The 22,958-nt window shown below is 34.8% G+C and overlaps 2 protein-coding genes across 3 annotated transcripts; both read left to right on the top strand.

The window, feature by feature from the left end:
• The first annotated feature begins 891 nt into the window (after positions 1–891).
• On the top strand, positions 892–8,782 carry LOC132312172 (probable zinc metalloprotease EGY2, chloroplastic). 2 transcript variants are annotated; one of them, XM_059810432.1, is made up of 13 exons: positions 892–1,269; positions 1,498–1,576; positions 1,725–1,799; positions 1,909–2,013; positions 2,332–2,382; positions 2,599–2,709; positions 3,108–3,182; positions 3,270–3,375; positions 3,665–3,758; positions 4,506–4,659; positions 7,282–7,489; positions 7,762–7,922; positions 8,316–8,782. In XM_059810432.1, exons 1-13 carry the CDS (start codon positions 1,124–1,126, stop codon positions 8,562–8,564), a joined length of 1,614 nt encoding a protein of 537 aa, XP_059666415.1. In that variant the 5' UTR covers positions 892–1,123; the 3' UTR covers positions 8,565–8,782. The 2 variants fall into 2 exon arrangements, with proteins under 2 accessions (XP_059666415.1, XP_059666416.1); XM_059810433.1 differs by lacking the exon at positions 1,725–1,799.
• A 4,690-nt stretch (positions 8,783–13,472) lies between these two features.
• On the top strand, positions 13,473–20,637 carry LOC132312171 (anthranilate synthase alpha subunit 1, chloroplastic-like). Its single transcript, XM_059810431.1, has 11 exons — positions 13,473–13,688; positions 13,989–14,173; positions 14,267–14,456; positions 16,614–16,765; positions 17,129–17,244; positions 17,352–17,598; positions 17,697–17,753; positions 17,941–18,093; positions 19,078–19,158; positions 19,464–19,550; positions 20,116–20,637. The coding sequence occupies exons 1-11, from the start codon at positions 13,547–13,549 to the stop codon at positions 20,437–20,439; spliced, it is 1,734 nt and encodes a 577-aa protein (XP_059666414.1). The 5' UTR covers positions 13,473–13,546; the 3' UTR covers positions 20,440–20,637.
• Positions 20,638–22,958: the final 2,321 nt, after the last annotated feature.

Genomic DNA, 22,958 nt, shown 5'->3' with positions numbered 1-22,958 from the left:
TTGTGAGCATACTGCATTTCTAGGTGATAGTTTCTTTCACATTATTCAAATAGCTGATAATCCCTATAATTAAACTCAACGAAGTCTTTTCTCAACTATGATTGAATTTAGTTTTACCATTTTTTTTTTTTTTTTTTTTTTTTGGTTTTAGTTTTACCATTTGACTCAATCTGAGGTATATTTTCAATTAAACTATACCACTCTTATATTTTTTAAATATCTTAACCCATTTTGTTGGATATATCTGTAGGTCTTTCTGAGAAGAACAGCAATAACCAATTTCTTTCCGAGTCTCTACTCTTTAAATTGAACACTTGGAGTTTGACAATTTTAAATATTCTTTAATTATAAAAATGTTTTCAAATACCACTAACAACTCTAGTGTAATAAATTTTCTTTACCTTCTAAAGTGCAAAAGTCACAACTCAATTTCTTCTGAATCAATCGTACTCTTTCATTTCTCAAAGCAAAAATTGACTTGTGTATTGATGAAATACATTAACGTTGCATTTGAAAGTGCCAAAACAGCTTTTTAAATTTGGAATTAAAGAAAATTTAGCTCAATTTCTTCAAGTCAGACTCGAGAGAACTATTCCTACTCCCAAACATAGCAAAACTGTATACTATTGAACACTAATTTATCAAAGAATTAAGAAAATACAAAGAAAGAAAGATACTAATCCTGTGGACCAGTGGTCACGTGGTGATGCTGGGTATTCACATAGATGGGTTCCGGCCCACATATGTGAGCCCACACCCCCACAAGCTAGAGAGAAGCCCCGGCCCAAGCGCCCAAACGATTAAATGCTTATACTCAGTACACGTGTCATATAATTATTGACTTCTCGAGGTTACCCTTTCGATGAGAGAGGAGAGAACACATGGGCGGGTATAATCTCAAAGCAACGAACAAACAAAGAAACAGATATTTCCATTTCATCATCGTCGTCAGTTCATTACTCCACTGCCCGGATAAGATTTTAAGCCTCTCAAACTCTTCAATATCCCCCCAAAAAACCCTAATTTGTGCGCAAATCTTCGAACAAAACCCTCTAAAGCCCTAGATTCAAAGATTCAATGTCGTTTGCTTTAACATAGACTCATCGCCGACGCTAGAGAAGACATGAACTTATTGGCGAGTATTCGCGGCAATTTCATTCCATTATCGCAGTGCAGTTCTTGCTGCGACCTCCATTTTCAGCCGGCAATTACTTCGTTGGTCGTTTCCCGAAGACAACGAACCAATTTAAGCACAAAACAGTTTTCGAGGTAATATATAAATATATATGTATATATATTTGTATGTCTTTATTGTGAGATTGTTCTAGTCACACTTCAATATATATACGCACATTCACGCACACGTTGCGATTGATAGTGTGGAATGCTTTGAATTGGAATTGAAAGAAAATCAGTTCAAACTTTAAACTAATTTTCGTCCATTTTCCAATACCAAGGCACCAATTGCTATACTTATTTTCAAAATCACGGTGTTAGGTTAGAGTTTCGGAGGAAGCGAGAGGTTGTATGCAGAGTGACTGAGACGGAGACAGAGCCAGAAAGCAACGATGATAAGGTATTTTGAAGTTTGAGTGGTTTGCTACCTTAATTTTACACTATTTATCAGTATGCCTCTATGATGTATACATTATGTAGATTCATGTGCATGTATGTGGAGACAGTGTGCCTGTATTTAGTTTTGAATATGTTGTCGAATTTTCTAGGAAAATAAAGTAGAAGAAGGTGGGCAAATGCCAGCGTCCGCTGAATCTGTTGTGCAAAATAATCCAGAGACCACGGTTGTTGATTAGTAACATTGGGATTTGATGAATTATTTGTTCCTTCTTTAGACTTTGAAAATTGGAAGCTTATCGTTCGGATTTTTACAAGGACATCTTTCTTTGCTAGGATAAGGATATGGGAACATTTGAATCCAACAACTTTGTAAATGGAAATGGCACGGACACTAGGGCTCAAGGTGGCATGGAAACTGGCGCTCAACGTAGCATGGAGGTACTTCATGCATCGTGAATGGAATTACTTCTTGTTGTAGGCAATCAAGTCAATATGAAATTAATTTCTTGAATAATTATGTGTGCCCTACAACTCTAAGGGGGTTTGGTATGCAAGTCCCACCACAAATCTTGAGCTTCTGGTGATGGTTTAATGAAAAAAAAAATAATGCTGGAAAGTTGACAATGATTGTTCAGAAGGTTGATTATTTTTTTTCCAGGTTTCCCATTACTGTTAGGGAACAATGAAAGAACCCGGGTTTCGTTTATTGTGCGGAGTTTTAAATTTTATCCTTATGGAGTTCACTTTGTGTTACAGGATGGTGATAATGTAGAAGTTGCAAGTGGATCACCTCTGCCAGGTGTGAAGGTGATTATGTTTCAAGCTGTGATGTGTTGTAAAGTCTGAGATATATGGAATTATCTAGCATCAGTTCCTCATTACTCCATGTATCTCAATAATAAATAATAATTTGTAGTCTTTTTGTATTTGATTTGTCATTTTCACTGTTTGTTTTCTTTGTGTACGTTCTTACATTTTCATTATTTTTTCTTTCCTCTTTGCTATCTACATTTCCATGAACAGCCACAGCAACTCGATGAACCAATGAGGATCCCAAAGGAAACCATTGAAATTTTTAGGGACCAAGTATTTGGCTTTGACACTTTTTTTGTGACAAGTCAGGAGCCATACGAGGTGAGTTTTTAAATCTATGCCTTATTCTCTTGGATTAAGAAATAGAGTTACCAGAGTATTAACCACCTTTTCTGGGGCAACAGCAAGATCTTCTGGAAGTTAGGAAAATTGTTAAATGGTATGCATTAATAAGGGGAGGGACATATGGATTTAGAATCCAACATTCCACTAACCACTTCTATAATTGCACTTCGAAAGTCTTGTCATGTTTGTTGATCTTCATGGAGTACGCTTTGAATTAGGAGATAAAAGAACGGCTGACAATTTTTATTTAGTCAATAATATCTACTCAACAGTTGTTTAGAATTATGATCAACTGTATTCTTTTGTTTAGTATGGCTTAATCTGTTACCATTTGACAGTGCGGTTCATGAACTTCTTTTTTTTACCTTTAATAGGGTGGATTATTATTTAAAGGAAACCTGCGAGGGCAGGCTGCTAGAAGTTATGAGAAAATAACAGAGAGGATGCAGGTAGGTATTGCAAGTTTTCATTTGAATTTTGGAAGGTTTTATCATTGAGGTTAGAAATGATTCCAATTTATGCACATTTATATGCAGGACAAATTTGGGGATCAATATAAGCTTTTCCTTTTAATCAATCCAGAGGATGATAAACCAGTGGCAGTTGTGGTCCCAAGAAAGACCTTACAACCAGAAACAGCAGGTATATCTATCTATCTATATATGTTATGTTTTCTCTTTTTTTTTTTTTTTTTGTAATTTATATATTATATATTATTTTTTATATTATATTTTCTTGATAAGTAGTACAACTGGTAATATCTTGTCATTTTTTAATAGGCAGAAATGACAGGTGGTTATTTAGCTCTTTTATTGTGGATTCTTCTGTATCTTTGTTGCAAGGATTTCCCATCATCTGACAATGTGCATCTTAAATTCCGTATTTGGAGCAAAATATATTGAACTGCAATCCTTTGATTTAACTTCTGCAGCCGTTCCAGAGTGGCTTGCAGCAGGGTCTTTTGGATTAGTTACAGTGTTTACCTTACTTCTGAGGAATGTGCCTGCACTGCAGTCAAGCTTACTGTATGTAGCTCATTTTCATGTTCTATCTTTATCTTCTAGTTTTTTTATTTATTTTTTTTCCTTCCATTTTTTAGCAACTACAAAGTCTTTATCTTCTTTTGACCTTGCAAAAAAACAAAAATGATAAAAGAACTGTTATTTTCTTTGACCTCATTAAGGAGTAGCACAATAATAACAATACGTTAGCTTTGGTAGTTGCTAATAATAATACATGTTCTATTAGATTTTGTTATTGTGTCAAATGTCTTTTTCTGGCCACTCCAGAACCGAGGACAAATTTTTTTAAGCTGTTACAGTTGGTATGTTAGTGATTGTTAGAGTATAGTATTTTGTTAGTGTGTCAAATGTCTTTCTCTGGCCACTTCAGAGTTTGAGGATAATTTTCTGTAAGGTGTTGGTCTGTTGGTGATCTTTAGCAAATATATCATTCCTTCAGGCATGTTCATGAGCTTACTTCCATTGAGCAAGAAATATTCCACCAGCCTATTAAATGTTTCCCTTTGTTCTCTCCTTTCTCTAGGGAGTAGTCTTTCCCCTATTTGTGTTGTTGCTTTTATCAAAATCTTGCTTCTTAATGTGTCAGTGAAGTTTTTCATTAACGATTCTCGTGGAACAATAATACTTATTTTCATGGTTGCTAAGTTGTTAAGTGTTAGCACACACTTTGCATTTTGATAATTTCTCTAAAAAGTCGATATTCATTATATTGTCAGCACTTAAACTAAATATTTATATTGTGATGTCCAGATCAACTTTTGACAATCTTGACTTGTTGAAGGATGGTCTTCCTGGCTTCGTAGTAACTGCACTTGTTTTGGGGGTCCATGAAATCAGCCACATCTTAGTTGCAAAAAGCTCTGGAATAAAGCTTGGAGCGCCATACTTCGTTCCTAGTTGGCAGGTGAATGTCTTGTTCTTCTGCATTAGGTCATTTTAGAGGGGGAGGAATTCCATTTTTTCCCTTGTGTGTGTTTGTAGCTTTATGGTCATTTTAGTAGAGTTTGCTTAGGAATATATTGTTTTTGCTTATATATAGGGGTTGATCTAATAGGTTTTTAGACTACTAATCAACTCACCATTAAGCATTTGAGATTTTCTTCCTTCTTGCTATCTTCCTTCGCTGTCTCCTCTACTCTTCTATTTCTTCTCCTTTGTCCTCTCCTTCTTTCTTCCTACTTTCCTTCTACATTAGATGTTGTTAAAGTCTACAATTAGTATGCTCTAATACCAACTCAAAAATCTAGGGACCGTGACCTGAGGTTCTGGTATGTTAGAATACGCTATATCCAATTAGACCCAGAGGGGGTGAATAGGTCTTTTACACACTTTGATAATCTTTAATTAATTTCAATTTTAACCAATTTAACCAACTAATTAATCATGCTTATGCAAACATCATATATCAAACTATCCAAATCACAAAGCAATGAAGTAAGGTAAATTAAGGACATAGATTTAGTGGAAAACTCCAACGTGGAAAAACTACGGGACTTAATCTAGGCAAATCAAATCCACTTTGAGAAAGAGATTTATACTAGGTTAACAGTTCCCAAACCCTAGGACTCCTCATTACCTCTTGATCCAGACTAATCCACCAAACTCTCCACTCTAGGCACAGTATGTTTGCTCTGTCAGCCGACCCGCTTCACGCGATCCGCTTCTCCTATCCATGATCTGATCTCCAATGACTTGTCATTCAATCCTTTGATTTGTAGGTCTTGTGGTTGATCAATCTTCAAGTATTCAAAGCTGCTTACTTTAGAATTCACTCACACAATATCATAGGGTATTCTATGAAGTACCTCACTTGTGATTGAAAAATAAAGCTCTCTATCTCTCTTACACGTGTAATCGTGTTTCTTGTGTTATGCTCATATTTAGAGAACCCTAGAGCACATTTTTTTAGTGCTGGAGTGACTAAAAAATGATTAGGAATGTTTTGGATGATTTTTGAAAAGTTCAGAAAGCTTTTCAGACTTGAACTTTTCAATACTCGTCCAAAACATTATTTTACCAACTCTGGGCTTGCGTTCGATCGACTGATGTATCGGTCAGTACCTTTTGGATTTTCCTCAATCAATCGAGCTTTCAGTTGAGCTACTTTGAATTAACTTTAATCGATTGAGATTCAGATTCGATCAATCGATCTTTTCTGCTGAACCTGACTGCACATATCCTGACTTCAGACGCTTAGTTAAAGGGTGATACAGACTTGAAATTAGGCATATAATATATTGTTGCTTATGGAGTCTAGTTTAGAATATATAAAGACCATAATGAAATTCTGAATATTTTATTTTTAATTTTTTTACAAAGATACAGAGCTCAATACTTATTTGAAATCCTTACAGAAACCAACTTTTTAATTGGTTTTCAACTTAAAACGCAAAATCAAAGTTTTTTAACCAACATTAAGGTTTCCAAATTCATTCCTAATGAAGTTTCAACGAGCCTCGTCTCTAATATTAGCTACAGCGAAAATATGTTCATTCCGATCTATCCCTTTAATCAGGAATGTCTGTTAGTGGATCGACAAATGGATTCATCACCCCATTTCCACCAAAGAGGTCATCAATTGTGGGGTGTCCCAGTATTTGTGCTTCCCCAGCAGGTCCAGAAGCCCAGCAGAGCCTCACGTGGATTAGGCAGGTACTCCAACTTAGTGTGCCGAATCTGCCCCATTGACTGGAGGTCTAACCAGACACTCCCCCTCTTCCCTATTTTATTAATTCCAAGCAAAAGATGATATTCAACTTTAAATTTTTAATTATATCAAAACCAAATAATAATTAGTTTTAAATTTAAATTCAACTTAATTCAAGCTTCCTAATTTATTCACTCCGAATCAGATTGCCTCTTAGGTGACTTACCTTCTTTATGTTGTGTGATTGATGAAGGTTGAAGTAAGATGTCGACGCGATCTTTCAGCTCAGCCTTCAATCTACAACCACTACTTCAATGTTGATGCGAACATTCCACTGAATTGACATGACATATAAACTTTTGCTCACAGAATATGCAAACACATGATACATTTTTCTAATAGATACATTAGGTACCAATAAGGAAGAAAGATATGTAGTGGCTGCTTGATTGAAATCTAATGATAAACGTGTACTCTCTCTCTCTTCTCTCTTTGAATATCGAACATGTGTTGTCCAGAATTTCTTTTTTTGTAGTCCTTGGGACACTAATTGCAACATCCTACGCCACATTTGGACAGTGTAGTTTTGCACGAATTGCTAGGATTGCCAAATAAAGTGCATATAGGCTAATATTACCTTACGATGGTACTACCCATATGTGGTTCTAGGAGGGGATGGCATTATTTTGCACAAAGTGACTGCTCTCAAACCTTGAACGTACGTCCTCGCGCATCAATTTGAGCTCTTACCATTGCACCAAGCAATTAGAAAATGCAGCTAGCGATCAAAATCCGAGATTCTTAATGGATATGCCTGATGATCTGTTCTTTGTTTTATTTGAATGAATATGTCAAGTCTAATGAGCCATTTGGTTGCAGATAGGCTCCTTCGGTGCTATTACAAGGATTAGAAACATTGTAGCCAAGCGTGAGGATCTTCTGAAGGTTGCAGCAGCAGGACCATTAGCTGGTTTCTCCTTGGGTCTTGTTCTTTTACTTTTAGGCTTCTTCTTGCCACCTAGTGATGGTATTGGTGTTGTAGTTGATGCTTCTGTGTTTCACGAGTCACTTCTTGCTGGTGGTATAGGTAAGCACTTCGTTGCACACATGCTTTGCCTGCAGAATTTTGTGCTTCTTTATTTCTTTGGGGGGGGGGGGTGGGGGGGGGACTCATAATGGAAGTTTTCCCTCTTTCAGCATTTCATCCTGTTGATGGAACTCATCTTCCTCCATACACTTCCCTTCTTTTTTTATTTTTTTGGGTGGTGGGGGGATAACAAGGAGTTCTCATTTTACTTGGACTCTCCTATACTAAAATTGAGAGAATGTGAGTCTAATAACTTATCTTTTCATTTATAGCAAAGCTGCTTCTTGGTGATGCTCTCAAGGAAGGCACTCCGTTATCTGTCAATCCACTTGTTATATGGGCATGGGCTGGACTTCTCATTAATGCCATCAACAGCATCCCTGCAGGGGAGCTTGACGGAGGACGAATTTCTTTCGCCATATGGGGAAGAAAGGTATATCATAAAGAGCTTCTTATATCCATTACTATATAAAAAGCAAAGCGACCTTCATACTTTAAGGGGTAGTTAACAGACCAATCTTTCAGTTATTCCACATAGTACCCATGCCACTTATTACACTCCCATGTTTGTTGCTCTTCCTCTCGGATCTCCAAACTTTGGGTTATGATCATGAGCATTGCTTGTGCACCACTTGTGGTATATTGAACAGGAACTTCATGTTGAAATCAAGTCTGCTAATTGGAGTGGCTCATTGTGAACCACCTGAATTTAACCCTTGGAAAATCTGCCTTTATTTTGAAACCATAGATGGGAGAGAGGAGAAAGAAAGAAGGAATGGAAATGAAACACAAAGAGCATTAATACGATCCCTTTTTTTTTTGGCAGGCTTCAGCTCGCTTCACAGCTGCCTCCATTGCGCTGCTTGGACTATCCTCTTTGTTTAATGATGTGGCATTTTATTGGGTAGTTCTGCTATTCTTCTTGCAGAGAGGGCCGATTGCTCCACTTTCTGATGAAATCACTGATCCTGACAACAAGTATGTTGCCCTTGGAATTGGAGTTTTGGTCTTTGGACTGCTGGTATGCTTACCATACCCCATCCCTTTTACAAGTGAAGCCATCGCAACTTTCTAATGGCACAATACATATACACCCCTTAAAACTTTCTCGTAGATATCTGAGGGTCCATGCTACTAAGATTTACCCAAGAAGGTGACTCTAATATACCTACTGGTTTGTAAAGTAGCTTAGGTTTACGTCATGTTTTTGTAGCGAGAATAATTCTTCAAAAAGAGGATTTTGTTATATCTACTTGGTTCACTTAATGAAATAAAATAACCAAGCTTCTATTATACCTCAATTCATATGAAATCAACAAGTTTTTATCCTTATCCTGAAGTGCAGTGCTGCATAAATGAGAGCCTCTTCTTAAAATAAGATGAACTTGGATTAAATTTATCAGCATTGGCTAACTCAGACATTTGGAAAGGTATTCATAACGGGAAGAAACGAACAAGCTGCCAAGTAGATGGCACCCTGTTTTTTGGTAGTCTACCGTAGAAACTAAACAAAGGGGTAATTTGTCCTGATATATAACTGCATTTCTGATGTTGAATTGATATTGAATTAAGGTCAAACTAGAATTAAAATTTACCTATGGCATCATTATTTTGGTCATTTTAACTGCATTTTGCCTATGTCAGAGCTCAATAGTTAGAATACTGGAAAATTCCAAGTCATGAGATGTTTTCTTTTCTCTTCCTCCTGGTTAATTGTTGCCATGGAACGGGATGCTTTCATTTGCTACTTGGCTGATTGATACAAACCTACGAAAACCATTTTGCCTCCTATAGTTAACGTTCTGCTTCCTGTGAAAATGGAACTGATGAGGCACATGGGAAGAAGGGTCTAAAACTTATATTCATAACCACTTGATAGTGTGGAAAGGGTTGGTGTTCTTCGGTATTTGGTTTCTGAAAAGTAGGGGATTCTTGGCTGTGTAGACAATCCAAGCACCAAGAAGCAGAAGGAAATTGTTGAAACTTTTAAAAGGATTTGCACAAAAATGGTTCTGAATCCCAATTACAAGGTATTGTCAAATGGAGGTTTGGTGATTGCCAGTTACACACAAACATGACCATTTGGTTGTGATCAGTCCCTACAAGTAAGATTAGGTCTTGAGAAGGAAATTTTGGTTGTTGAATCTGACTGAGCTTTGTTAGGTTGTTTTAAAAGCTAATCTGTTTTTACAGCAATGCTTTTAAGCCCAACCCATCACTTGTTTGGGCATTGTCTATATCAAATTGCCAGCAACCAAGAGGAGCTCATGTGCATTTCCAACTTCTCAAGTCTCATCAGATTTCAACTTATTGGCTGGGTGAGCTGGCTATTCTGTTCATCAATTAAACACACTAGTAATGACACCCACCAAACCATTATTAAATGGTCGACATTGAATCTCCTGTTGTATAGTACGAGTATTGAACTATATCGACTCATGATGTACAAACATGTGATTGCATACTCAATACTAGAATAGACATGAATCTAAATGACTCACCCTAAGTAGAATTAATCTTTTGAAATTGATCATGGATTCCCTTGCATTGATTTGTACTCTTTGCCCAACACTTGGAAAAGAAAGATATTTTAAAAAATAGCAAATCCGTGACCTCCTATTCGGCACAAAATATCATTACTCATTTATTGGTACTCACTCATTTATTGGTACTCGGGGACTACTCTAGGTATTTCAAGTCTCAATAGTTGGAAACTTGAAGTATTGGTTACTCATTTGTGTCGGTATTGGATAGGTTTTTTTTTTTTTTATTTTTTATTTTTATTTTATTATTTTTACTTATTTATTTTTATAGAAAATATTTGGTTTTGAATCCTAATATATTGGGTTTTGGTCAAAGGGCCAAACTTACAAATTTGGTTCACTACTACTACTTCGCTGTAGTCTGACTTTGACCACAAGAGCAGAATGAGAGTATCTTTACTATAGTTTTGCTGGTAATAATATGGTATTTACATCATATGGCTTCTTTTTAAAAATAAAAAAAAAATCGCTACAGTTGCTACAGTTTCTCCACTTATTTTAAAATTTATTTTTCATTAATGTACAACAAAAACATAAAATAAAACAAAAATGATTGCCACACGCACTCTTGTAATTTACTTAGTAACTTTTTTTAAGGATTAAAACTTATGCATGAGAAGTCGTGAAACTGAATTGAGTTTTGCTATTAGGACTCAACAATTTGGCAGAAACGCAATCATTTTAGTTCTTAGATGCAATAGAAAACAACTTACACGAGTCTCTATTTAATAACGACATATGACACTTATAACATATGTCTTTCTTAATTTACACAATTTTTTTTTTTTTTAATTTTCACGAGAAACATATGTAGTTCACACATATGGTATTTACATCTTATGGCTTCTTTTTTGAAAAAAAATAAAAAATAAAAAAATAAATTGTACAGTTGCTACAGTTTCTCCACTTATTTTAAAATTTATATTTCATTAATGTACAACAAAAACATAAAATAAAACAAAAATGATTGCCACACGTTGTAATTTACTAGTAATTTTTTTAAGGATTCAAACTTATGCATGAGAAGGCGTGAAATTGAATTAAGTTTTGCTAGTAGGACTCAACAATTTAGTCGAAACGCAATTATTTTAGTTCGTAGATGCAATAGAAAGCAACTTACACGAATTTTTGTCTAATAACCACATATGACACTTATATGTCTTCCTTAATTTACACAATTTTTTTAATTTTCACGGGAAAGATATGTAGTTCACATAATAAAAAAAGCCAGTCCGAAGTTCTAATGTCGTCACAATTTCGCTTACGTCTTTCATTGGGTCACACAACCTTTGTCTCTTAAAAGACCTCACTTTCTGGGTGGGAAAACATGAATGACAAATTCATGAATGACCTCACTTTTAGGCATCATTAATTGAATAAAATACTTTAAAATTTTATGTCCTAAGTCACATAAAGTGAGAGCGAGAGTGAATTCGAGAACGAAAACGTGAGAGTAGCAGAATTAAATTATAAACAATGAGAATTTGAGTAAAAATACGCACAGAATTTAAGAGTGAGAGCGCCCTCAAAGCATAAGAGCGATACATATTAAAAATAATTATGTGACTTAGATTATGCTAATACAGTACTCGTGAATAACACTATATCATTTATATTATATCAGTTCAATTATTACGTGAGTAGCACTAATGCCAACTCTTACACAGAATTGAACATTTAATAATTTTGTTTTGTTTTAACTATATTGTTCATAAAATTTTAAATATATTAGCATTATGAATTGAATAAAAGACTTTCACATTTTCTTTAGTGGTGTTATGCCAACTCAACTACTCCTAAATATCATTTACAGTATGTTATATCAATTGAATTATCTCGCGAGTAACATTAATGCCAATTCATACCGAATTGAGCATTTAATAATTTTGTTTTGTTTTACCATTATGTCAATTCAACCACTCCTGAGTATCATTATATTATGGATAAGGATCAGGAAAGGTCCTGTACACCCATTAATTATTGATATGACATCATTATTAGTGAGAAAATTCAATTCAATAGTTGATGGGTGTGCATGACCTCTCCTTTTCTGGAGAGGATCATTGTCCTTATATTTTATATTATACCAGTTCAATTATCTCGTAAATAGAAATAATGCCAACTCAAACAGTCATACACATAGTTGAACATTTAATAATTTGTTTTGTTTAAACAACATTGTTAATAAAATTTTAAATATATTAGTTTAAAAATGCTTTTAGGCATTTAAAATGATATTGTGATACTTTCTTGAAGAATGCTAAACATTTTAAAACTATATATATATAAAATCTTAATTTACAAATATCAGTTACAGTTTAACCATTTAAAATTTAGTTTTAAAAATTTTCAATATCTATTTATTTGTTTTATCAAATAACACCGATGAAACTCTCACACCAATACATTTGCTTTAATTATAATTAGAGATCATTAATTAATATAATAGTAGGAGATTATTTAGATTTGTTGTCCATGTGTAGGGACGGTAATGGGGCGGTTTGGGACTGATTTTCCATTCCCCATTCCCACCCCCGTTTAATTTTGGTGCCTTCAAAACCGCCCCATAACCGATTAATTTTTTGCCTCTAATCCCCATAATCGCCCCCACCCCACTTGCCCCGCCCCCGCCCCATAACCGATTATATTTTTATTTAAACACAATCATAGCGCGCGCGCGCGCACACACACATATATATATGTGTGTATGGAAGTGTTAAGTGTAGGGTTTCCAAAATTAGAGAGAGAGAGTATGAAGGTTAATTTAGTAAATATATTAACATGGTAGGATAAATTAGTAATTTAAAATATTAAACGAGGCGATTATGGGAGGGTATGGGGCCGGGATCTTAGTCCCCCGCCCCAGCCCCACAACCGGCCGCTTTTTTTTTAACCAACATCCCCACCCCATTTAAGTAAACGGTTCTCTAAACCCGCTTTAAATGGGGCAGGGGCGGGGCGGTTCCCCACCGGATTGGGGATTTTTGCCACCCCTACCCATGTGCTAATGAGACTCCTTTCATACCTATTACATTAATTAAATTAAAGATGATTAATTAGCATAATCTCTATTAACATAATCTCCATTAATTAACAGTAGTCATTAATCTCTATTGCTTGAAACATCTAGATTCTTCCTACTCATAATAATTAATTTATTTTTGAACTTTAAAAAAATTTGCATGAGGCATCTTATGACACCTCATACCTTTTTAATTTGAGAGATTTTTCATTTTTAGAAAATAATTAACTTTATTAAATTTTATTTGGGGGTATTATTATAACAAAAACTTTTTTTACACAATGGTTCAAAACGTTTAAGGTTGCTTCCGTTACAACACGGAATTCCCGGAGTATAGGACAAAACAGAGGAGAGAGAAACAGAGTGAGGAGAGAGAAGGGCCTATATTTACCAGACAACAGAGTGAAACCAACTCACTCCCATCTTCGCCGGTGCTCTCTCTCTATCTCTGTGCTTGTCTCTCTCTCTCGCACTCTCCCTTAAACTCCAAAAATGGAAACCCTAGCAATCTCTCACTGCTTGTCTTCGGCGACTCACGGCCTATCTCGTGTTTCAGCCACCGGCATTTTCACTAGAAGTTCAGTCTCTCTAGCTCGCTACCCTACTGTCAAATGTTCTCTGTCTGACTATCCAGGTCCTCTCCCTTTCTCTCTATCTATATATACTTACACATGCATGTATATATATTTTAATTATTTTCTTGAATTAGAGTACTGGATTTGTATAGTCTCTGTTTGTTTTATGAGAAAATGCAGGAAAATAATTGAAATGTTTAAAATCTCCATTCTCATGGTTCCGATTGTTGTGGGGGAAATTTTTACTTCATAAGTATATGATGATTTAACAGTTTTATGTCCTACATTATTCAACATTTTGTTCATGATCAAACAGAGGTTTTTAACTATTTTGATGGTGTGGCTTGATTTCTTTGTAGTTATCGACAAAGAAAAGTTCATTGAAGCTTCAAAAAAAGGAAATGTAATTCCTCTCTACCACAGTATATTCTCCGATCAATTGACTCCGGTACTTGCTTATCGGTGTCTGGTGAAGGAAGATGATCGAGAGACCCCTAGTTTTCTGTTTGAGTCGGTTGAGCCCGGATTTAGAACTTCGAGAGTTGTAAGAGCTCTTTTTTCACTTTGCTTTGCTTTGCTTTGATTCTGTGTTTGTTTCATTGCATGTGTTGTTGAGTGTTGAATTTAATTGTTTTAGGGTCGGTATAGTGTGGTTGGTTCTCATCCGGCAATGGAGATTGTGGCGAAAGAAAACGTGGTTACAATAGTGGACCATGAGAATGAGCGCCGGACAGAGGAAGTTGTTGATGATCCAATGACGATTCCGACAAGTATCTCGGAGAATTGGAAACCCCAACTCATTGGTGGACTTCCTGATGCATTTTGCGGTAATATGACTTTTGAATGATCATATTTTCATTTATAAATCTATTTTAAATTTTAGTTTGTTAATTATTAGTGCATTTGTTTCATTTCACTTGAAGATCAATATATCATGTAGCTTCAATCTTTCCAGAGCAATTGATTCCACTAATGGAAAATCAATTTTTTTTAAAACAATGTGTTATTTTGTGTTGGATTGTTAGTTCTCATTGCATTTGTTTCGTGTACTTGAAGATCAATATATCATGTAGCTTCAATCTTTCCAAAGCAAATGATTCTACTACTGGAAAAAATATATATAGTTTAAAAAAATGTGTTATTTTCTTTTAAATTATATACTACTCTTTTGTGCATGAAAACAGTAGTTTCAAACGACACATGGAGCATGTGTCGGTTTAGCTTCATGCCTAATCGAGCATGTTTGCAGACTGACTGATTTTACTGCAATAAATAAGAAGAAGTAGTATGGAAAGCGGTTTTTTGTCGCATTGCTTTTTACCGGTAAATTGTCATTTAGTTTGATATTCGGTCATGAGAAATTGTGGTATATACTAATGAGCAAATTTGTCGTATATACTAATGAGAAATTGTGTCGTATATACTATAAATTTATTTGTATGTAAATATATTTCTTTCGTGTTTTGACCTCACCGTGTTCTATTTCTAAGGATTTAATTTGTTGGCATGTTCTTGTGCTGTATTTGTTTCAATGCTTCATAAAATGGCATGGTTAAAATGGTGATTTTGGATATGATGTGCTTGTAGCATTTAATTTTTAAACGCAAAACATGATTTCTTGAATAATACTTAGGATGCGTGGCAGGCATACATTGACATTGGACACACCTGCTCCCCCTAAATAAGGTCTATCCTCATCAGGAAACAATTAAATTCCAGATTAATCTCGATTATATTTTTTAATACTATCATCTAAAAGTTTTGCCCATGTTTTCGTGAGCAAGTTTTTGTTCTATGATTTTAACTGAAAGAGCTTGGTATAATAAAATGGTCCTAATTATTTCATTACTTGATTCTGATACATAAGAATCTTTTAGGTAAACTATTGGTACATGTTGATGGTTACATTGGCACTCTGGACAATTGAAGAAATTAACGTTTTAGCTTTATGCTAAATTGAGGCATTTTTGGAGATTGATAATTAGATATGTTGATTTTAATTACTGGAATAAACAGAAGCAGAAGTACCAAAAGCGACTTTGAAAAAACTAAAGTAAATAACTGTTTGTCGTTTAGCTTTTTTCGGGTGAAAAACTGTTTGTCATTAGTTTGATGTCGATTATTTATGATCATACTTTACAAAAACTAATGTCACAGCCATATAATATTCGATCACGAGACAAATTTTGTCATATATAGTTTTATTTATGTGTAAATATATTTCTTTCTGTTGTGACCTCACTGTGTTCTATTTATTAGGATTTAATTTGTTGGCATGTTCTCGTGCTATATTTGTTACTATGCTTCATAATTTGGCATTGCTAAAATGGTGATTTTTAATACGACATGCCTGTAGCATTTAGTTTTCAAACTTGAAACATGATTTCTTGAATAATATTTAAGACATGTGGGCATGTGGCAAACGTATATATTGGACACACCTGTTCTCCCCTATTACGGGGAAAAAAAAGTAGCAAAATCCTTTTCTTCATTCACCCACCTCACTCATACACAAGTTAGGATTTGAAAGAAGCAGCATTCAAAGATTAACTCCACAATTATGCCAACTATAATTCTGCTTCGTGAATAACTTTGTTTTAAGGGAGACAAGTATTTCAGTTGAGAGTCCAAAACATTTTAAAAAATCGAGAAGGAGACTTGCAGTAGGTAGATGGCTATTGTGAAGCTTAGACTCACCTCATGGAAATTAAATCGATTAAATTTGAAGAATTGGCGGGCATTCTCTAGAAGCAATGCTGCATCAAATTTGTGGGGAACAAAAAAGCCTTAGATGAAACTGAATGATGTAAAGTAGCTAAACTTGAGTAGTGGGATCTAAAGATTGGTTGAGTTGTTTCTATAATTGTAAAAAATGAAAAATAATAGAAATTATAACTAAATTACTAATATCTTTTTGTTATTAAGGCATGTATCATTTATTATCCTAAAGGCCACCCCAAGGAATTTATTTCTGTCCTGAACAGGTGGATGGATAGGTTATTTCTCATATGATTCAGTTCGTTACGTGGAGAAGAAGAAACTGCCGTTCCTAAGGGCACCAAAAGACGACAGAAATCTTCCAGACATTCATCTCGGACTCTATGAGGATGTCATTGTGTTCGATCATGTAGAGAAGGTATTCTACGCTACTAAAAAATGTCTGAGCTCTTACACATGACATGTGATTCAAGTCTAGATGCTATGCCCATCCATCATTTGCATGCCCAACATTGGCAAATATTTATTTTAGTTCTTATTTCTTCTTGTACTCCAAAAATTATTTTGATCAGAGGCTCGTGTCACTGCCGTATATCAGGAACTTCTATTAGTTGCTTTTTAGATGTAGCACCTGCTTTATATGCATACTAGTGAGTGAATCATTTCCGTGTAGTTGTATTATGTTTGGTAAAAACTTGCGGAACATAGTTCTCCTATATAAAGATTACAACCACCAGTCTACATAATTTAGAAGTTGATAAGCAGTATTTGTGCATTTCAGAAAGCATATGTGATTCATTGGGTGAGGATAGATCAGTACTCCTCCCTGGAGCAGGCTTATGCTGATGGAATTAAGCGGTTGGAAATAATGGTATCCAAAGTACAGGATATTGAACCGTGAGTAACTGTTGTACTATTTTCTGTATAACAGTAACTGTTTTTTTTTTAAGTCATTCATGCTTATGTATATATTGTTTTTTTTTTTCAAAATTCTCATATTTTAGGCCAAAGCTGGCTTCAGCTACCGTGGAGTTCTCTGCACGTCAGTTTGGTCCTCCATTGAAGAAGTCAAACATGACAAGAGAAGAATATAAGAATGCAGTACTGAAAGCAAAAGAGCATATTCAAGCAGGGGATATTTTCCAGATTGTATTAAGTCAACGGTTTGAACGCCGAACATTTGCTGATCCTTTTGAAGTCTACCGAGCTCTGAGAGTTGTAAATCCAAGTCCATATATGACTTACTTACAAGTTTGTTCCTACCTAAAATTATCCAACTTTATCAAGTTGTTCAATGTATTTTGCGAGTATTAGACCAATATCTTAATATTTGATTTCCATGTTACTAGGCAAGGGGGTGTATCTTGGTTGCGTCGAGCCCTGAAATTCTGACGCGTGTGAAAAAGGTAAAGCATTAAATGCTTGCTTTTAATTGCTTCCATATGAGGTTCCTAGAAAACTTGGGTTGGTCCTTTCGTGGCTTAGAATTTAGCAAGCTTTTGGACATTTGCATATCCTCATGCGTAAAGGTTTTAATGTAAATATTCTTGTGAAATACTGACTAACAAGGATGTGTACTACTCTCATTGGCAGGGGAAGGTCGTTAATCGACCATTGGCAGGAACAATAAGAAGAGGAAAAACACAATGCGAAGATGAAATGCAAGAAATGCAGCTTCTTAATGATCAAAAGCAGTGTGCTGAGCACATCATGCTGGTTGACTTAGGAAGGAACGATGTTGGAAAGGTTTCTCATAACTTTTTCTTTACATGGATGTTATTATGTAATTATTCAAGTTATAAGCTAGCAGTCTACCCATGCATTGTTCCTGCTGAAATCTCATGCATCATTGTAGCTCAAGTATTTCACTTTTTCAATCTATCTTGTTATATATTGAGCTCTCATACACCTATCTACCTATTTGTATATTGTTGCCATTTGGTTTCAACGATTTGATTCCCTATTTATGAAACCTTATTGTTAAATATAGGAAAACTACTATTCCTTGTTAGGATTGGTGTTCAAAGATGCATTATGGAGGGAAAAACACAAGTAGTTTTTAGTGTTCAACCCAGTATCATTCATATAATACATTTTGGAATTACTATATGAAGTTTCTCTTTCCATTATAAAATGTAGTTGTTCTGATTTTGAAAGATGAAGTGTAAAAAGAAAGAAATGAAATTTATATGGACATGTAGTTTTAATTTTGAAGGGGTGAAATTTCTTATTCATAAGTTTAAAGATATCTTTTTGGGATTGTTCTCTTTGGCTTTCAGAATCAGCCTTGCGTATGAGGATCTTTTCTAGGGTTTTAGCATGAGTATAATTCTTTTCCTTGTGGTTAGCCCCCCGGTCTTGTGTGCCTGTTTAGAAGTGGTAGATTTACCGGCACAGTATCCACATTGGATGAGGGTGAGGTTGGGGGGGTCTGAATTCTTCATGACGCAAGAGTTTCTAAAAATAAACTTTTGTTATCATAAAGGAATTTGAGACATATATCTCAACAACAGTTATTGGTGTGGGTTTTGCATTTAAACTTTCTATAACATGCTTGGATAGATATAGTTATTCACCCATACACACGCAACAATACACATATCTTGTCCTCTATATATGCCAGCATTAACTGTGCAATTTTCTTCCAAGTTTTCCCTGAACTGGCATAGCTTATCTCTTTAACAATAATAGCATATCCAGTCTTTTAATTAACACAGATATTTGTTGCAGGTCTCAAAATTGGGTTCTGTGAATGTCGAGAAGCTTATGACCGTGGAACGTTACTCCCATGTAATGCATATTAGCTCAACGGTGAGACTTTTCTTGCACCTATATGCAGATTTAGTTCTTTTCGTTTTCCTTCCTTCAGAGCAATGTATTTTCCTCTACATAAATTATTATTTCCTAAGTGAATATTTAGATGCCCCATATTCCCCCATATCAAAGACAAACTAAAAAAAATGTCCACATGTTTTGTTACAGAAGTTGAAATTGTTTTATCTTGTTCCAAGAGGATTCCAAAAATACTTAAAATGTTTTACAAAAAGCAACATGGTACTATTAATGACAAAAACCATGCCCATTTTTTTTTTTTTTTGCCCTTTTTCCATTCACAGGTGACAGGAGAAATGCTTGATCATCTGACTTGCTGGGATGCATTACGAGCTACATTGCCTGTTGGAACCGTTAGTGGCGCACCAAAGGTTCCGTTATATTGCTTATTTGACTTTGATTATCATTCATATCCAACTTGTTTCTGGCTTTTCATAGATTATATAGTATACCAACAGGCCAGTGGCCTAGCGGTGCCAGACTCCTACTTCCCAAAGGGAGGTCAGGGGTTCGAGTCTCGGTGGAGGCATGTGTGTGTTACCAATTAAGTAAAAAAATAGATTACATATTAATTATTAGTCTGCCATGTTTTAGCCATTCTTTGGCCGTGTGGATCTGTGTGTGTGTGTGAAGCATAATGATGTCGACACCTCTATCTTCCGCGTTGTCAAATGTCTGATGCAAAAAAGTGATTTCATCAACCTTTTGTATGCTTTGACAAAGATTTGTACATGAGAACACTTCTGTCCATACTCTCTATCCCTTGAAACAATGCTTCTCTCTCGAAATTTATGTTCAATTTTTCTTTATCTTTTCGGACTATTTTGAAATTTTGATTTAGATGTGATTCATGCACTGATTTTAAATTCGTGGTCACAATAACCAGGCTGTATTCTTGTTTACTCTTGTTCTGATCATCATTGCAATGACATGCAGGTGAGGGCCATGGAGTTGATTGATGAGTTGGAAGTGTCAAGGCGCGGGCCTTATAGTGGTGGATTTGGAGGCATTTCGTTTACTGGTGATATGGACATCGCGCTAGCTCTCAGAACCATGGTATTTCCCAATGGACCCCGTTATGACTCAATGTACTCCTACAAGAAGGCGGCTGCGCGGCAGGAATGGCTTGCTTACCTACAATCTGGTGCTGGTATAGTGGCTGATAGTATCCCGGATGACGAACAGAGAGAGTGCGAGAGCAAAGTTGCTGGTCTCGCTCGAGCAATCGACTTGGCTGAGTTGGCGTTTGTTGATAAATAATTTATACTTGTAGTCAGAAATACAACCTCGTTTAGGTAGAACAAGATGAAGATGAAAAGTTGTACTGGAATTATAATGTCTTATTTTACTATATAAAGGAGTAGATTTTACAGTTTCAGGTTGAGACCAAAATGGAGTTACAGAACTTCAAAATGAAATTATGATGAATCAATTTAGTTTGGTTTGACAATTTCTTTCTTTCTTCTTTTCTTTTTATGCAGGATATTCTTATTAGGAGGTGGTAGGTGTTAATTAACAATTTAAATTCAGAACATATTTTGATTGTTTCAGAAAAATTTAAATCTTCCTAAATGTAAAGATTAGCTCACGAATCTGCCAAGCCCATTAGAGTTGTAAATTCAGCATAATGTATGATAAAATAGAGGACAATGAATTTGAAAAAAAAAAAAAAAAAAAATGTTTTTATTTGATCATAGGATTCAGCCAGGATGGTGGACTTTTTCCAGCCTTTTGTCATGCCCCGCCCAAAGGAGGTAGTGCCACCTAGGTGACAAGCAGGCGCTAAGGAGGACTTTGCATGACGTATGGTTGATATGGTTCAAAAATTGAGTTTGAGAGTCTTCTAGACTTGTGTAGAAGAAATTATTACATGATTCCGGTCAATCAAAAGTTGTCACACAATTAAATGTACCAACCACGTAATCCTGCACCATGGAATAGAATTGTGAATGCCGGAGGATTTATAGAAAGTGGCAGTATGTGTAGACTAGAAAACAGGATCCAACTAAATTTTTATATATTTATTTATATTATAATTTTGTGAAAATCTTTAAAATGCCCTCTAAATTATGACAAAACCCCACTATATATACATGCTCCACAAAATTTTTGGGGCCCTAATAGACTTTCTATAACTCTCTCCCGTTTTCTTATTCTCTGCCCCGTTCATCGCCCGTCTTACAAAGTTACAAGCTTATGAAGATTTGACCAATTCAACCAAGAATCATAGTTTTCAGTTTTCATTGTATGCTTTTGAAATAATGAAATGATTCAAAATTTTGCAATCAACTTGAATTGTACTCACCTTTCAAAAAAAAAAAATTTAATTGTAGTTTATAAAATATATATGTACTTATCATACACTAGTGTATATTGATATATATATATATATATCAAATAATTTTTTCAGATAAATAACATTGTAGAGACTTATAAATATCTAGATATTTTAGAGGGGTAGTTTACCTCAGTTTGTAACGCATCCTAGCCGCTGGGTAGGAAAAATCATGTCTATATAAAGAGTTAGTAGCCTCATTAGGGTAGCTCAGGAGAGGTGCGAGTGCCATTTTTACTAGTGTGGTGGCTAGAGTAGTGAAGCGTTTATAGCTTTTTCTCATAAATTAGATATAATCATCGTTTCTTTCTACCCTTAAAAACATAAAACAAAAGTAGAATGATTCGGAATCCAATTCTTTTCAAATCATAACAAACAATAGAATTTCATTTAAAAACGTAATTCGGGTTCAATTTTGTAATCTTCTAGTTATATATTGAAAAAATAAGTACTTTTGGTGATAAATAAATGCATGTCTCTTTTCTTATGGAAATAAAAGTACCTAATTTTACAGAAAAAAAAAAGCAGAGATTTCTATTTCTTTCTATTGTGACGGACGATTTCGTTATCCCGTTTGGGGTGATGTCAGGACCATTACAGTTGTTTGGAATGATGTAATAATTTTTCAAAATAAAAAGTTTGGAGTGATAAAGGAAGCCTCCTAATTCATTTTCAAAATACAGATACCTATGTGTCATAGAATTGAAATATATAAATAATCTATAATGACGGAGAAATTATTTGATGGTTCTGGTCTATTTGACACTTGGTGGACTAATTCAGTGAAAACTCTGGGATTATGAAACTTGATAATTTATTAATATATTAACTAATCCACAAGTATTAAATTCTTTAGAGAAGAGTTAGAAAGAGAATAAAATTAGAAAATAAAATTATTCAAGAAAGAATTAGATATAGAATAAATTTAAGAAAAAAAAAAGAAGAAGTAAATTTATTATTAAAAATGCATAATAAATAATAAATAAATGCTATGAAACTCTTGGTGCCTAGTGAAGGAAGATGACCCCTTGTACTGTCAAAAAGTTGTAAAATACCACAATCTACTATTCTTATTTTTGTTATCAACATACCCTTTTAATTTAGTAAAAGTTACATCCTCCCAGAGTTGATTTTTAAAAAAATTGGTATTAAAGTGGTCACGTGTGCCCATACATACATGACTCATGGACTAATAATTTGTTTTTATAAGAGTACCCTTACAAAGGTAACAAATACCCTCAACTTCTTATTTATAGAATCAATTGAAAGGGGTAAAATGAGCATGAACAAGGATTTTTTTGTTAAAACAATCGGTCAATGTGTCACATGCGTTGCATGTGACATGCATGTGACCACTTTAACACCAAATTTTTCAAAATTCATCTGATGAAGGGGGTAATCTATAATTATAGTTTTTTTTTAAAATTGAGAGTATTTGTTGAAA

Source organism: Cornus florida, unplaced genomic scaffold (assembly GCF_030987335.1).
Source record: "Cornus florida cultivar Cherokee Brave unplaced genomic scaffold, ASM3098733v1 CherokeeBrave_3.0.0_Hap2_Chr06, whole genome shotgun sequence".
NCBI classification, from domain to species: Eukaryota; Viridiplantae; Streptophyta; class Magnoliopsida; order Cornales; family Cornaceae; genus Cornus; species Cornus florida.
This window is presented reverse-complemented; position numbering and strand designations above follow the sequence as displayed.